The 16,912-nt window shown below is 39.8% G+C and overlaps 2 protein-coding genes across 2 annotated transcripts; both read left to right on the plus strand.

Annotated features, from left to right (window-relative positions):
• The first annotated feature begins 189 nt into the window (after positions 1 to 189).
• Positions 190 to 4,014, plus strand: LOC122027591 (translocase of chloroplast 34, chloroplastic-like). The gene is made up of 8 exons (XM_042586579.1): positions 190 to 351; positions 541 to 642; positions 727 to 834; positions 909 to 1,033; positions 2,071 to 2,335; positions 3,218 to 3,286; positions 3,386 to 3,547; positions 3,633 to 4,014. Exons 2-8 carry the CDS (start codon positions 544 to 546, stop codon positions 3,741 to 3,743), a joined length of 939 nt encoding a protein of 312 aa, XP_042442513.1. The 5' UTR covers positions 190 to 351; positions 541 to 543; the 3' UTR covers positions 3,744 to 4,014.
• An 866-nt stretch (positions 4,015 to 4,880) lies between these two features.
• Positions 4,881 to 8,343, plus strand: LOC122027528 (cyclin-SDS-like). The gene is made up of 7 exons (XM_042586517.1): positions 4,881 to 5,847; positions 5,921 to 6,088; positions 6,695 to 6,861; positions 7,191 to 7,319; positions 7,419 to 7,599; positions 7,843 to 7,887; positions 7,998 to 8,343. Exons 1-7 carry the CDS (start codon positions 4,915 to 4,917, stop codon positions 8,028 to 8,030), a joined length of 1,656 nt encoding a protein of 551 aa, XP_042442451.1. The 5' UTR covers positions 4,881 to 4,914; the 3' UTR covers positions 8,031 to 8,343.
• Positions 8,344 to 16,912: the final 8,569 nt, after the last annotated feature.

Consider the following 16,912-nt stretch of genomic DNA (forward strand, 5'->3'; position numbering starts at 1 on the left):
TTACATAATCGAGCAAATAATATATTATTATTCTTATGAGAATTTCGTTTTGATTCATGTTCTTAAGAACCCCAAACGAAAACGAAATGGTTGTTACATTGCCCTCGAGTCAATCGGGCTTTAATTGGGCTTCAATGTAGATTGACAAATTTAGCCTATTATTTTATTCTGGTCCCGATTCCGCACGGCATCTTATCTACCCTTTCCCACTTATCGTCGCTCTCCTGCAAGCCCATAGCAAAACCCTTGGAGGTTCCGCTTCCCAGCTCCTCGAAGCCCCCTCTCTTTTCGAGGTTGCGAGTCCGTTGAGGTTTCGTCTCACTAGTTTCTTCGGCGATTTAATCTCCAGTGGTAATCCCAATCTTCCTTCCTTTCTCGCTCAGTCTTCGCAATTATGATCCAGATATGCAGATTTTAGGGGAAAAATAGGATTCTGATTTACTTTCTTTGTTGTCTTCAGATAACTCAATATTTAGTTTTGGTAGATTTTTTTATCCTTTCGTTGTGTCATGTCCATAGCTGAAATCTTTAGGTTGATAGGTTATGGCAGCACAAATTGCTCGCGAATGGAGTGGAATCCAGCAGTTCCCTGTTGCAACGCAGAACAAATTGCACGAATTGTTAGGAAAACTAAAGCTAGAGGTTCTTCTTTCTTAAAATAACTCTTTTATAGATCCTTTATTTTATTTTTTTTTTGGGTTAATTTTCTATGCTTGTTTTCTCTAGAATGTAAGCACCTTGACAATTCTGTTGATGGGAAAGGGCGGAGTTGGGAAGTCATCCACTGTGAATTCAATCTTAGGGGAGAGGGTGGCGACTGTTAATGCTTTTCAGGTTTGTCGTCTTTGCTTGAATGCAGGTTTAATGTTAGTTGTCTGGATGCTGTCAATTGATTTATGCTTTTGCAGTCTGAAGGTTTGAGACCTATGATGTGCTCTCGTACTAGGGCAGGTTTTACCTTGAATATCATAGACACTCCAGGGCTTGTTGAAGGTGGATATGTAAACGAGCAAGCTATTGAAATCATAAAAAGGTGTGTATATGACCATGGGTATCATCCAGAAAGGCTGAAAGTATGTTTTGGAGGTTGAATATGCATGTGCCGCAACGTGCCTTTGATTTGAAGAATAAAATCTCAATATCATGATTATTTTTCTATATGATAATATCAACGATCTGCCCTTCCTGTTCTCTTCCAGTAATCAAATTTTATGTTCATGAGCTATCTTTAACCAATATAGCATTAGGACTGTGCCATATACTTGCATTGCTAGGAGGAAAATGTGGTGATTGGTACTCTGTTGTGCTATTATTTTTCTTCTTTTCTAAGCAGATGATCAATACCCTGAAAAGAAAATGTGAGTGTTATGTATTCAACTAACTGCATAACACATGCATATGTGATATTCAGTGGCATATGTTGTCAATTTTTAAAAAAATTGTAAAATTATTTATATTAATAAGAGTCTAATATATACAACACAAATATATTTATCAACCTACCCGATCCAAAATTTTGAATAAAAATATATCTGCTATGCAATATAATACAAATAATAATCAACAATGTAGAATAGATCTATAGCACGCCATCATTTGACACGTGCAAAATAAATGGTGAATTTAATGTTTATGAGTTATCACACGAAAAAGGAGAAAAAGAAAGGCATCACAAAAGTTCTCATTGTTTTTGAATGGTTTGAAGAGATCAAGATTTTTATTTCATTTTGTTTGAGTCAAACTTATTTGAATGAACCATTGTTTCTACTTTTGGGTCTTCTTATATGCTGACCACATATGTTGATAATTGCATATGAAGCCATATGGATCTGCTCCTGATTATTACCAATGCAAACTGCATTGGGGCCCACATATGTACACTATATGTGATGGGTCCCATGCCATATGTGCATATGCATCTGTGTAGACCGCTTTTCATTTTGAAATGTTTGATGGTACTCTTAGGTCAAAATTTCTTCTTTTTGTATTAAGATTTGTTCTTCTATTTTGGTTGCTTGCATGCTCATCACTTGTTTTGCCACTTTTAATTGTCTCTGATAAAAATTTCAGGTTTCTCTTGAACAAAATTATTGATGTTCTTCTATATGTGGATCGGTTGGATGCATATAGAGTGGATAGTTTGGATAAGCAAATTATCAAAGCTATCACTGACACATTTGGGAAGAGAATATGGCAAAGGTCTTTGGTTGTTTTAACTCATGCACAACTATCTCCACCTGATGGCTTGAACTATGATGAATTCTTCAATAAAAGATCAGAAACACTTTTGAAATGCATTCGCTCGGGTGCTCGAATTAATAAACAAGAGTTTGAGGTATAAATATCTTATTTCTTAATGTCTTAAAAGCTTTTCTTTTTCCCTTGATAATTACTACTGTGTGTTATGCTATGCTGACAAATTTACCTAATTTATCATTCAATGACATATTAATTAACTCCTAAATGGTTTACGTATTACATAGTATTGTTTTTTCCTCTCTGAGTAGAAATATTCATAAGAAAGTAATCTGAGAATCTTCTGCAGAAAACATAATGTTTGATTTGAACGGTTCCTCCAATCTTTGTCTGCATATCAGTCAGTTACAAACCTGAATTTTGTTTGCTTGGAACATTATTTAGTAGCACAACAACAATTCTATTTTACCTAATTTTTTTATATTTAAAATTTGATTTTGTATATTCAATTTGAGTATTGTTACTTGAAACAGTTTGTGTATTTCTTATTATATCCAACAAGATTAAGATGCCTTTAATGGCACTAACATCTTGGGCTCTTCAAGTTATTGTCCAAAATTGGCAATTGCCTTGCCTAGTAGTGCTGCTACTCGATTTCCACAGGTATAATTGTTGTAGTTACTAGTGATTTTGAACTTTGCCGGCCAGTTCCCAAGCTTAGTGATGTGCTTCCATACCTTTCTTTGATTTTATATAAATTTTTCTTTCTTGACAGCCCAAGGATTTTTGAACGGCATCTGATATCCTTGGAATTGTCTGGGTTTTGTTCTGGTTGTATTTAATTGGACTAAGCTCATTCTATGATATCACCTACTCCAAGTAGGTGTAAAATGTTTTGGACTTCAGATAGTGTTAATATTTTGAAATCCTTCTGGTGTTCTTTCATCTTCGCACCATTTTCTAATTTTTGTGTTATGCTATCTGTGAAGGATGACATTCTTTGATATTTTTCTCTTCCTAGGATTTTCCCATTCATGTTGCCCTGGTTGAAAACAGTGGGAGATGCAATACCAATGCTGACGGGGAAAAGGTTTGTTCATCTTCATTCCGATTGCCACTCTCATCTTTTGCCGCTTGAAGCCAATACCACCCCTCGGGATAATAACTAAGTTGACAATTTTGAATGTAGATTCTGCCTGGTGGTACTGCTTGGATTCCGCAATTAGTTGAAGTAATCACCACAGTTATCGCCAATGGGAGCAAGCCTATCATGGTCGACCAGAAGCTGATTGAGGGCCCCAACCCAAATGAGAGGGGAAAGTTCTTCATACCTCTTATATTAGCATTTCAGGTCATCTCTGTAGTTTAACCTAATGCAGAAAGATGGAATTTAACCCTAAAAATTCAAGCTCATCTATTTGTTATCCACGTTTCAGTATTTCTTCATTATCAAAGGTATTCAGCGGGCTATCAAGAGAGACATTGAAACGGAAAGTAGGCCGGCTTGGGAGCTTCGTGACATGGGTTTGGCAGAAGGCAGATTCTAACTTGATCAGGGAGGCTCATCGTCATTGTGGATGTTACGGTAGCTTGGCCTCTTGTTCCTTCATTTCCTTTTGTCTGCTTAATTGAAACTGCTAATTCAGCCGGAATATTGGATTCATTTACTACCTGAGGATATGCTCTTGTATGCACCTTCAAATTTTCCCGTATTGTTAATCAACTTTTCCATGCTTAGTCTAAGCTGAGCAATCATAATGATGTGCTGTTTGGTATTATTACCTTTAATGAATCTTCTCACATACTACTTAGTGTAAAGTAGCAGCCATATCAAATTGCCACTGCAAGAAATGACATGCCAATGAAATTTGATGCATTGGGAAAAATCTTGCAATTCATTGTTTGACACAAGAAATCATAATCCTCATAAATCAAAATGGATTCGGGTTACCAGAAATTAAACTGAAGCCTGTTCCTTTAGTGTTCTTACACATTGCTATCCACATGGATACTCAGTTTGTTATTCTGGACGCTGCCTTCTTCCTTCCTTGGGTGGAAGCTGTAGACACAAAAGGCAACGCAGGAGTCCTCGTGAGGGTTGAGCCCAGGCACATAGCACCAACCCAGCTTAGGATTTGATTGGCATTTTAATACATGGTGTGCAATAAAAAGTTGGAAGATGAGGAGTCTTTGCTTGCAGAGGACGTTGGTGGAAGATCGTATAGCATTATGAATCAATACAGGGGAACGCGAACGAAGTCAATCCTCTATCACTATGCGTTACCTTTATATTGACTTAAATGCATCATTCGACTTTTGAATATCACTTTGAATTTATAAGTCGATGACCCGTGCGTTGTTACGTGTTAAATATAAAAAATACATGAGCCGGTTATTTTTCTTTAATTTCTATTATTTTTCAGCTTACAAAATTGTGATATTTTAAAATATCCCGAGCACCCAAACTGTACCTGAACCCGAACCCCCAACTTTCCGCCTACTTGCACACCAACCGTTCGATGGCCCCTCGGGCTACGGAGCGAGAAGGTAAAGTAGTTTGTACGGATCGGTAGTTGTACACGTGGCCGCATCGGGCCTCGCACGGAGGCAAAGCGCTCTCAGCTTACGTCATTCTCAAACGACCCCTATATCCCTTCGACTTTCGAGTCTCCACTCCCACTACAGCCAGTGCGCTCTCCCTGTTCCTTTATCTCTTCCATGTCAAGTTCCAACAACGCTTCCGCCGCTACCGGCAGGAAGCGGCCGCTCGCGGCGGAGGCTTCCTTCGCCTCCACGAAGTCGCGATCCAAGCTTCCTCGCCGCAGTCGCGTCGCATTCCTTCCGGTCGTCCACCGCGTCTCCGACAATGGCTCTGTCGATCCGGCAGCGGCGGAGGGGGAGGCAGATTCCTCCTCCACTGGATTCTCGAGTGGGTTATCTCACGAATCCAGAGTGATCGGGAGCTCCGGCAGTGGCGCTGCTCCGAACGAGTTCCACCGGATTACTCGATCTTACACTAGGAGAATTAGAGAGGGTGAGAACGGACGAGATCCGAAGCGATCGAAGTTCCAGGTGAATGAGTCCGATCTCGTGGCTGATGTATCTGACGTCGTTGAGGAGTTTAATGGCGGTGATGAGATTTCCGAGGCGCCGAAAATGTTGGAGAAAGAGCCCGAGGTCTCCTTCTCCTCATGCCTCGATTCCTTCGCCGATGCCAACGGAGGTGGTAAATCGACAATGGAGGAACCTGCCGGAAGGTCCCAGATCTCTCAGAACTCGGTGGCGCCAATCAGGGAGCCACCCGGAGATCGCGACCTCGACTCAGATCTCGCTTGCTCCGAGCGGATCTCACACGAGAGCGAGGAAGAGGAAAGGTCAGAGTACTCAACGTGCAACGAGATGACACTCTCCCAGATGGAGGATGTGCTCTTCGGCCGCTACAGTTCGGGCGATGTGTTCACCGATTTCAATTACTCCTCCTCTGTTATCGCAGCCTCTTCATCCTCTTCCGATGGATTCTCCAAGAAATCTCATGAAAGCGCCGCTCCCACGGCCACTTTATCCCTCCTCCATCAGCTCTCGAGGCAGTTCTGTTCTGCGAGCTACCACGTAGCCCCTGCAACTGAACGCGAGTCTTTTCAAGAGTTCACGGTTATAGTGCGGTCCTAATTTTCCTCCAATTTAATAGTTAAGATGAAAAGCTAAATCCCCGGATTTGGTGCAGCTGATGAAGTTCGAAGAGCAGGAGGACGAGGAGAGCTATCAAAAGCTTCGGAGTAGGGAGAGAGGATGTCTCACAATGTACGACTTCGCCAAGGAATACAGAAGGACGACAGAGCAGGGCCGCCTGATCCTAGACCAACGGATCGTGATGGTTAACTGGATGGTGGAGGTGAGCGATTCCTCGATCTTTTCAATTATTTAATCTGTATTGTAGGATGCTCCTCGTAACTTCATTTGTCCTTTTTTAGTTCGACTCTGTTCTGCCGTTCGCTCAAGGGCGAAACACACTACGCTCGTTAAGTTTCAGTGACTAACAGTCTAACATAGTCCACAGAGTAGAGGGAACACAAAAAAAAACCACAATCAGTTAAATTCTGCTTGATTTAACATCCTGAGGTGAAAATACCCGAGCCACCGAAAGCGAGAGGCATACAAATATTGTTCTTGGTAGCCAAGACAACGATAAGGCATCACTGAGCTAATCTGATGCTGATAGGAGAACAATCCGCGGATCATTTCCAGCTTCTCAATCACCTGAGCCGAAATGTAATGAATCTGAATGGGGTGTCAAATCATCCAACATTCAAACCACAGTCAACCGCCCACTTAATCAACTAAAAATCTTTTGCCATGGGTCAAGACATTTTGCGATAGCTACTCATCTAACCAACTAAAACTACAAAATTAATATGGATTATTGAACTTCTATCCCTTACGAACTTAATATACACAGAATTGAGTAAATTTATCTTTTCTTTTTTCCTTTCTGGAGCAGCATTCTAATGCTATGGATCTGAAGCATGAGACCCTGTTCTTGGGCGTTAGCCTGATGGACCGCTTCCTGAGCAGGGGTTACTTCAAGAGCATAAGAAACCTTCAATTGTCGGGGATAGCTAGTATCACCCTAGCCACGCGCATTGAAGAGAACCAACCATACAACAGGTGACTAGTAATTGTTTTCTCCTCTTTTATATTTTACCCATTTGAATCTCTTAAGCAGGTGCAATGTTTTATGATTACAAGTAAATTTCCGACTAGATATTTGTTCACAACTACACCTAAAAAATTTAAATTAGACCAGAAAGGAAATTTGTAGACATACCATCATGTTGATAGATCAATTCATTGTTAATTTATAATTGAATTACCAGACCGAGAGTAAGTATGTTTGGAGTATCTTGCTATATACTTTGGTTCTTCTGTCGGGCCGTGGGAGTAACAGTGTTCTTATTACAAAACTTAAGCAATCTGAGTATTATTATTCTTTTCAGCATACGGCAGGTATCATTCAAGGTAGGGACCAACTATTACAGCAGAAGTGAAGTCGTAGCGATGGAATGGCTTGTCCAAGAAGTTCTACGATTCAAATGCTTTGTTCCTACGACCCACAATTTCCTCTGGTAACAATTCCATAGAGCCATTACCTCTGTGATCTGACCATAAAGCTATAACATATTGGAAGATGAGTAGAACTTAAAGGTGTTTTAATGTTGTTTTAGGTTTTATCTCAAGGCAGCAAGAGCAGATGCAAATGTACAGAAGCTGTCAAAGTACTTGGCGGTTCTCTCTCTTCTAGATCATGAGAGGCTGTCCTTTTGGCCATCTAGCATAGCAGCCGGCTTGGTCATCCTTGCTTGCCTGGCTACAAACCAGGACGATGCTTGCCAAATGGTCATGGAGGTAAGTTTCGACATCTCAATCTGGACAACGAACAAGGTGCAGTTAAATTCATCCTTCAGTCAAATACCGGTTAAATTCCGTACCATGCTTCATTAAAGCCGTTTTTTTTAGTACATTAAACTACAACCAAACTACGGAGAGTGAGATGGTTTCTCATTTTAATTGTGTTTCAAATTAGATTTCCAAATGATTAGGAAACTTCAGGAAGACATTAAAAAACTGACAACTGTGCTAAATCTGCAGACTCACGTTAGAACAAAGAACGACGATCTACCAGAGTGCATGCAGGTTCTCTCTGAATCTGATACAATATGTTAATAATGTGGTTAGCTTGCTTATCTTTCATCATTTATCTGACTTGAACATTTATTAACTTAATCGAATACATTTTTTTCCAGAGCCTCCAGTGGTTAGTCAAGTACGCATGCTAGAATTGAGGTATTTCTAATAATAATGAATTTAGAATGATCTCAATTGAGCTCATCAAATTCCAGACATACTAGAACATAGTACCTTTCTGCTCATCTTGACACTCAGAATATAGATGGGTGCTGGGTTCTCACTACCCATTAGTTGCTGAATTTACTTCGTTTAGGAGTCGTGTTGTTGTATTAGATAGAGCAAGTAGCGCAATTTCTGGTTGCTTCAGCGGTGTTATGCTTTCCTATTGTTCAAACTCCCTTTCATCCATTTGCATATAGTGTGTTTTAAATGAATACAAGTGGACTCGTCTAGAGGAATTAACATTTCGTAGTTATTAATTCTGGGTATCCTTGTACGATTAATTTCATCTGATACGCCTTATAATGTTCTTACTCTGATAGTTTCCCAAATTAATTTGTTTTCACTTGAGAAGCTACGCAAACCAGAGAGTTATCCTCAATGAATTCTCATATAGAGTGACGGCCTGAATCTTCCTTATCGATTATGATTGAATACAACGGTTTATTGAAGTAAGCTTATTCCAAAATTAAGCATTCCTCTCATTATTATTCTTTTAGAAAAAAAATATATGCAATTGAGTCAGGCCATATATTACTATTTCATCTAAAATCATTTCATTATAAAAATTATTCCTCGTACATAAACATTGCTATGCATCAACTATATGAAAATTCAAATGAAGCATCAGCTGTATCAAAACCTTTTAGAAAAGGAGCTAACGGATACTATTTTATTTTATTCCTAATTTATTGTATTCCATATTTCCATTCAATGAAGAACATTTGTTTCATTCCCGGAATCAAATGCTCCTTAAATTTTAAATTTCATGCGAGTTTCCAATTTCAATACGCACAGTAAACTGAGTCTTCTCCAAGAACATTCATTGATATTGTCGTTTAGTTCCTTGTCTTCCATGTCTCCAACCAGCTGTATGTCCCTATCAAACTTACATGCAAAATCAATGCCAAATTCGCAGCAGACAACCTGTTTCTTGCACAACTATAGAATAAGCCCATTAATCAGGATGGGATATCTGATACTAGCTTAACAAAATATAGAATATGGACATTACTCTCTTGGTGCAATCGCAAGGTGCTAAAACAGTTTTTATTCACGATTTGAAATTAAAATAAACTTATATTTTCCTCGATTAGAATAAAAAATTTAGAACGTGGTGAGCTTTCTAGATTTATCTAGTGGCTGGTCTGTCATATCAGGTCATCCACCTTAAGATTAATTAGACCGTGGATTTTGTTATGTCACATATCCCACGAGCATCTAGTATAATTTTTTAATTTCTTTTTTTGAGCTAGGGTTTAGTATAATATTTAAGCTAAAGAAATTTAAAAAAAAATTACATTAGGTGCAACAATGTTAGCATACACATTTTATGGTGCACACTTTGTGAACACAAAGTATATTTTTTTCTTTATTTTTTAGAGCTTAGGTTTAGATTTTATGATTTATGATTTATGTTATAATATTTAAAGCTAAATAAATTACAAAAATAAAGAAGAAAACTACACATGATGCATACAAGGTGTGTACTTAGATGTGTAGGCTAACAAAGGATTGTTACCCTACTTACCTTATGTAGATGGTTGTTACTTTACTTATCTTATGGTGCTCGCCTTGTGAACACCATGCATTAATTTTTTTTTTACATTTTTTTAAAAAAATTTTATTTAGCTTAAATACTATATCCTAAACTTTAAATTCTAAATCCTAAGCTCAAAAAAAAAAAAAAATGCATGGTGTATACAAGGTGTGTACCATAATGTATGTAGGGTAACAAAATCTTAAATATATATGATTTGCTGGGCGCCCCCATAAACTAAGGCACCCAATATATATATATATATATATATATATTTATTGTTTGACTATGTGCGATTTTCACTGTATTAGTGTCCCGTCAAATTTTTTTCTATTGTAGCAGTGTCCTGTCAGAATTAAAAAACCCTAAACCTTCTTTTCCCTTTTCCTCTTAAAAACCCAAACATTTCGAACCCTCCTTCGAACTCCCTTGTTGCTCTCGATGCTGCCTCGTAGAGCCATCACCGATCACCGTCTTCCTCGATCAACTTCCTCGGTGCTGCATCGCCTCACTGAACCTGCCTACTACCATTCATCTGCAGTGTGTTTCCCCATGTATGTGTCCTAAATATCTTCCCCCTCCATCCAAATGCTACAGTTTTGTAGAAGATACAATGTTGTAGTAGCTATTGAACTGTAGCTGCTACAACATTCTTGTTTGTGGTCCTACTACGTTGTATAATGTTCTTGTTTATGGTCCTACTATGTTGTATAACTTTCTTGTTTGTGATCCTATCATGTTGTAGCTGTTGGATCAGGTGGACTGGCTAGAGGGGGTGAATAGCCCTGCAATCACAAATTAACACTTCTATTACTACTTACTTAGCAAGAACACACTTTAACTAATCAAAATAAATAACATAAATAAAGTAACAAGGGACTCCGGGTTTACTTGGTTTACAACCTGGGAGGTTGCTAATCCAAGATAATGAAAACTCAGCTAAGATCTCCTTTATGAAGGTGGAGTAACATCTTAAAAACTTTGAAAGCACAAAACAAAATACAGAAAATGAATATTGAGTTTAGAATAGGTGTGTTTCGAACTCCAAGATCTAGGACATTATTTATAGTGCACTGGTCGAAATGAGCATTTTGCCGATGTGTCAACTCGGGGTGTCTTGGTTGACTAGGGGCGCCTCCAAATGATGAAATTTGCCAATGTTCAGCTGATATGGATGAATGGAGGCACCTCGATTCATTGGAGGTGGCCCGACTATTGTTGAGCTAGATTCCAACGTTTATTAGCTCCACAACAATTTTGGTTCATCGGAGGTGCCTCTAACTAATTTGAGGCGCCTCAACTACTGTTCATCCGAGACACCTCCAATCAACTAAGGTACCTCAGGTCTTCAAATCACTAGGGCACCTCCAGTCAATCAGAGGTGCCTTGGATGGTCAACTTCTGAGTTGACCACACTCTACGCTCACCTAAGTGATGCTCCAGTCGTCTCGAGTTGAGCTCATCTGAATCCAACTCTAGCCTTTTGCTCGAGCATGCTTCTTCCTGGATTCTCATCGGCATGCATAGTCTTTCTTTGAATTTACATATTTGGTCCTAGTTTTGCATAAATTTCTAGACAACATTTTAATATAGTTGTATAGTTGGTCTGGAGGAAGCTGATTTACCTCATTTATCATATCAGATTTGTAGGTGGATGCTCCCTCTCCATCGATGCTCTCTCCCAAGTACTTTTTATTGGTGTAGTTGACACCAATGATTAAATCTAAGTTTTGATGAATGATAAATGGATTAAAGTTATATGTGGTGCGATCTAACCCTTCTACCAAGTGTACAGGACTTGACAGTCTGAAGGACCTAACACCAGGCTAAAATCTAGCTAGGTCTGGAGTACCTGATAGCTAGTGTAGAAGTCCAGATAGGTCAAGGAGTGATCCGATATCTGGCAAGAAGTCTAGCTGGGTCTGCGGGACCTGACAGCTAGTTGAAGTCCAGTTGGGTCTGCGGACCTGACAACTAGCAGGAAGACCTGATGGGCGAAAGACAAGTCAAGCGATTCTGCATGGTAAGTAAGGTAAGTCACTGGACGAGAGTGTTCCAGTGAGGACAAGTCCCAGTGGGACTATAGGCGCTGGTCCAATTTAGATCCATTTTAAAAATCTAGGTTGAGACCAAGACTAGATCCTGGTCTTTGTAAGACATGATCTAACTCATAAATATATATCAATTATTTATGAATATATTTTTCTAACTCTGTGTGTTAGAGACAAAAATAGATATTTAAATTCTGCACGCATGACAACTGACAGAGCTTGATTCCGAGTTCGAAGTCAAAAGATATGACCTCTGAAAGATTGCTATGTCAAACCAGTAGATTGGAGGCATCTCAGATGGATTGAAGGCGCTTCGGATAGGTTGGAGGTGCCTTGGATGGGTTGGAGGCTCCTCAGATAGATGGGAGGCACTTTAGAGAGTGCCAAAGGCGCCTCAGAGTGCTTTGGAGGTGCCTTGGAGTACTTGAAATGTGCCCTCGAGTGGATAGAAGCCATAGTTTGCACATCTTATCACTACCAAAGTTGAAGGGATCGGTTTTGGGAATGGAGGCGCCTTCAAGGGCTTTGGAGGCACCCTCAACACTCTTTCAAAGGGTATTCGAGCAGTACAATGAATACACTTCAACTACAAGCTTCAATGACTCTTCTGCTGCTTCGACTACGTTTTGCCACTGCAATATTGCTCTGAGAACATTCGATTGCTGCCGGTAGACGAACACCAGCACACGAGCCCGTTCAGACTCTACAACTTCAAGTGTTGGTAACGATTTAGAATTGTTATACTTCTTTCTTGTTTGCAAAAGGAAAGTGTAGGCTATTACACTTTCCAAATTTTTGTACTTGTATTCGATTCCCTCTTTCGATGGTTCCGGAAGAGGTTGTCAGTGGATTGCCCATCGATACGGTCCAAGAGATCTTGGATCTTGGAGTAAGAGTCATCGAAGGCTCCGAACCAGTAACTCCTCGAGTTCGTATTCATGTTTTTGTTTATGTGTTGTGTTATTTCGCTGCATACTCCTTTCCAAAATTGAAAAAGATAGATTTTTAAAATCACGTGATTCACCCGCTCTCTCATGTGCGTAACGATCCTATAAGTGGTATCAGAGGCCTGTTAGCTCTGAATTGGTGCAACCACCAATCAAGTAGGGAGTTTAATTTATGTTGTTTTTCTTCCACTTTATTTTTTCAATTTTAAGTTTTTTGAATCAATTTGAACCGGTATAATTACCTCTTCAAATAATTTTCCCATTGCAATTTCTTTGAATTGCTCGAATTGGTGCAACATCAATCAAGTTTTCTTATCTTTCTTCTCCCACGCTACTTACCCTAAGTGTAAAATACCGAACCAAATAATAATTAAATAATAAGGTTATTTGGGAAATAATCTAATTAGATTTTTCAAAAATTTTTAGAAATTTTATGAAAATTTTTTGGAGCTTGTATGACGTATTTTAAGGGGATCAATTATTGGACTGTAGAAAGCCTATTTAGATACCCAATTTAAGTAGGAGTTAATTGAAATTATTAATATAAAGTTTAATTAATTAAAACTAAGTTAGGTTATTAAAAACCTAAGTTAACTTATTCTCGATCGCTCCTTTTTGTTGGTGCAATATTCTCTAGGTCAAGGTTGACCTGGTTGACTGAGCTTGAATCGGGTCAAGCTTGAGTCTTGATGTTTGAGTTTCGATGTTTGACAAGACATGAAGATTGCAGGTGCAATTGTTCATGTGGTGAGATTGTGAAGGAGAGTCAAGTAGGTCAAGGTTGACTGAATACTTGATTGGAAAATCCTGGTGAGTGAAGCCAGATGAAAGTCCTAACTGGGAAGTTAGGCAATGGGAAGTCCTGGTGAGTGAAGCCAGACAGTTGAAAGACCTAGTGAGTGAAGCTAGGCAGAAAGGAAGTCCTGGTGAGTGAAGCCAGTCAGTTGAAAGACCTAGTGAGTGAAGCTAGGCAGAAAGAAAGTCCTGGAGATTGTCAAGTCTAAAATTTTGAACAGAAACAATTGAAATTCAATCAATTAACAATCTTAAACTCGCGACTAAATCAAATATCAATCGATATTCAAATTATTTTTGTTCGATTGAGATTGTTTTTTTTTCGATTAATTTTTTCGATTGAGGTTCTTTTTCTTAATCGATCAATTAAGCTTTTAATCCAAAATAAGTTTTTTTTTCCATAAACAGGTTGAAAGACCTAGTAGTGAAGCTAGGCAGATGGAAATCCTGGTGAGTGAAGCCAGGTAGTTGGAAATCCTGGTGAGTGAAGCCAGGTGAAAGACCTAGTGAGTGAAGCTAGGCAGATGGAAATCCTAGTGAGTGAAGCTAGGTGAAAGTCCTGGTGAGTGAAGCCAGACACAGGAAATCCAGATGGATTAAGTTTGATCAGACATCTGGTGTTGGGAAGTCCAAGTAGGTCAAAGGGATTGACCGAATACTTGGCACGGGAAATCCAGGTGGATCAAGGTTGATCGGACACCTGGTGGAGATGAGTCCAAGTGGGTCAAGGATGACCGGACACTTGGCACGGGGAGAAAAGTCCAAGTGGGTCAAAGGGATTGACCGGACACTTGGTAAGAGAGTCTTAGCAGGTCAAGGGTGACTGAATGTTAGGCATGATGGACCAACAAGTCATGGATGCCCGAATGTTGGTCTAGGGGGTTTTGGACTTGATTTTAGGCAAAATCATGAGCTGGATCGATCAGCCGATCGATTGGGCGAGTCCCCACGACAAGGCTCCTCCCAATAGATTAGTGGATCGATTGGGGAGAAGTGTCGCGTGAACAGAAAGCCTCCCAATCGATCAGCCGATCGATTGGGAGCCTCCAATCGATCGGGTGATCGATTGGGAGCCTCCAATCGATCGGGCGATCGATTGGGAGGTGCGATTTCTCACGATAAGCCCTGATCGATCGACTGATCGATCCAGGCAATTCCCGAGAGCACAGAGGCGCTCTGGCTCGATCGGCCGATCGATCCAAAGCCTCCCCGATCGATTGGGAGCAATCCAATCGATCGGGATCCGACCGTTGGCGCTGGATAAAGCCGTTGGCGTGCGATTCCTTCGGTAGAACTTGCACTGTTCATCTCCGATCTTCATAGCAGCTTCTCCACAGCATTTTCCACTCTCACCGCCAGTTCTTGAAGGATCTTGGAGAGACATCCAAGTCAAGAGGCGTGACTACAACAAGAGGAAGAAGCTAGGGTTAGGGTTTTCACTGCATATCTTGTAAGATATTTCTTGTATTTGTCTTCCCTTGCTTCCTTGTTGTATTGAGAGTATTGTAGGACTTCTCCGCCTTCAGTAGTTACCGTAAAGGAGTGTTTTATTAGTGGAGGGTGCGTGAGTGTGTGGATCCTTGGACTAGTCACCTCTTATTGAGGTGGATACTAAGTAAATCTACGAGTTAGAGTTGTGTGGTTGTTTCTTTGTATTTTCTGCTGCATTTCATCACGAGAAACAAGCAACGACGAGCACGAGGAGCGCGACGAGCTATTCAACCCCCCTCTAGCTACATATTTGGTCCCAACAAGTGGTATTAGAGCATGTTGCTCTTCACCTGAATCATCGCCGGAAAGGGAAAAGAGCTAGAGGGTGAAGAAGTTGGAGCAAAATTCTTCAAGTCAAAGATTTTATCAAGCTCAACTTCAATGGAATTCCAAGACGAACTTGGATTTAATACAAGGGTGCCTCCATCATTTATTTCAACAAGCTTCGATTTTTGAAAATCAAGGATCGAGTATTTCTTGATGATGGAGATAGAGCAATGGTTTGCTCTAATGGAAGGATTTGAAGCTCCAACAAATTCCAAGGGCAAAATCCTCAAGAAGAGCAAATGGAGCCAAGAACAAATTCAAAGGTGGGAGGCGAATAACAAGGTAACCAAATTATTGGTTAATTTATTGCCAAGCACCATTCTTTGCAAAATTAGAGAATTTGAAGATGCAAAAGAATTATGGAGCAAATTGGCCAAACTTCATGAAGAACCCTCCATTGTACCAAATCAAGATAAATCCAAAGAGGGCGACTCATTGGAGCAAGACCAAGAGAAGGAGGACTCCGAAGTTGAGAGATGCTCAACTTTCGAAGAAGAAGAAGTCCAAGAAGCCTCATCTTCAAAGGAATGCAACGAAAAGGGCAAAGAGGGTGCATACTCTTTGTTTCTTGTAGAAGATGAAGATGAAGAAGCCTCCACCTCTAGGATTGAGGGGGAGCAATTTTTGATGACACCGGATCAAGAAGAAGGAGAAGTCTCCACATCCGGGTCAAGAGAAGAAGATGTCATCCCTACACATGAAGGTATAAATGTTTCAAATAAAAATAAAAATCATATCATATGTTTTGAGTGTAGGGAACATGGACACTACAAGAGCACGTGCCCCAAATTGGCCAAGAAGGGCCAAGTGGCACTAAAGGGCAAGGTGAAGCCTAATGAGACCGTCCCCGGAACAAAGAAGAGCAAGGAGCACATTGTGTGCTTCTCTTGCAATCAAAAGGGACATTATGGGAGCCAATGTCCCAAGGGAAAGAAAGCGGTCAAGGCTCATGGAGGAAGCACAACTCAAGGGGGAGCCTCCAAGGTAAAAAGAAAGGTATCATTTATTGAGTCTACTTCTTTGAATAATGGTAAAAAGCATGCTAGTTCTAATTTTTATCATTTTAATGCTATTTACTATAGAAATAGGAAGCATGATAGCATTAAGGAGAAACATGTAGCTTTTCATGCTAAAACTACCACACCTAGGGTTAGGAAGGTAGATGAAAATCTAGGCAAGAAAACAAAGAATTTTAGGTATGTGTCTAGAAACAAAAATGCTCATGGATTTAATGAAAAACCAAAAACTAATGACTTAATGGTGGAAAATCAAGTCTTGAGGTCAAGACTTGATAAATTAGAAAAGACCCTAAAAAGGATGAAAAATATCCTAAAAGGGCAAAATGAGCATAGCCTAGGTCTAGGAGTACAAAAGTCATCCAATGGCCATGGAGGTTTGGGATACAAACCTAAGGCTAAGAAGGATGTAATTTCTTACCATAGGGTTCCATATAGTTATGGAACCAACCCTAGGTCAAATGGTCAAGTCAAAAATACTAGGGAAGTCATCCCTAAGAGTATTTTTGCAACAAATGTGACTAAGACTTCTAAGAAGTCCAAGAAGGTAAAGAAGAAGGTCACAAGGGAAGAAATCCCTAGAGTTGATCTAGAAAGTGTGACCAAGGCTTCTAAGAAGCCTAACAAGGTCATTAGGAAGGTATC

The sequence above is a fragment of the Zingiber officinale genome, chromosome 10A (assembly GCF_018446385.1).
Source record: "Zingiber officinale cultivar Zhangliang chromosome 10A, Zo_v1.1, whole genome shotgun sequence".
Classification (NCBI taxonomy): domain Eukaryota; kingdom Viridiplantae; phylum Streptophyta; class Magnoliopsida; order Zingiberales; family Zingiberaceae; genus Zingiber; species Zingiber officinale.

Bases quoted from the DNA above. Each gene is read 5' to 3' on its own strand.
- LOC122027528 (XM_042586517.1), top strand. From the start codon at position 4,915: ATGTCAAGTTCCAACAACGCTTCCGCCGCTACCGGCAGGAAGCGGCCG. The intron at 5,848-5,920 runs GTTATAGTGCGG...GATTTGGTGCAG, and splicing joins AGTCTTTTCAAGAGTTCACG to CTGATGAAGTTCGAAGAGCA. The intron at 6,089-6,694 runs GTGAGCGATTCC...TTTCTGGAGCAG, and splicing joins TGGTTAACTGGATGGTGGAG to CATTCTAATGCTATGGATCT.
- LOC122027591 (XM_042586579.1), top strand. From the start codon at position 544: ATGGCAGCACAAATTGCTCGCGAATGGAGTGGAATCCAGCAGTTCCCT. The intron at 1,034-2,070 runs GTGTGTATATGA...TAAAAATTTCAG, and splicing joins GCTATTGAAATCATAAAAAG to GTTTCTCTTGAACAAAATTA. The intron at 2,336-3,217 runs GTATAAATATCT...TTCTCTTCCTAG, and splicing joins TTAATAAACAAGAGTTTGAG to GATTTTCCCATTCATGTTGC.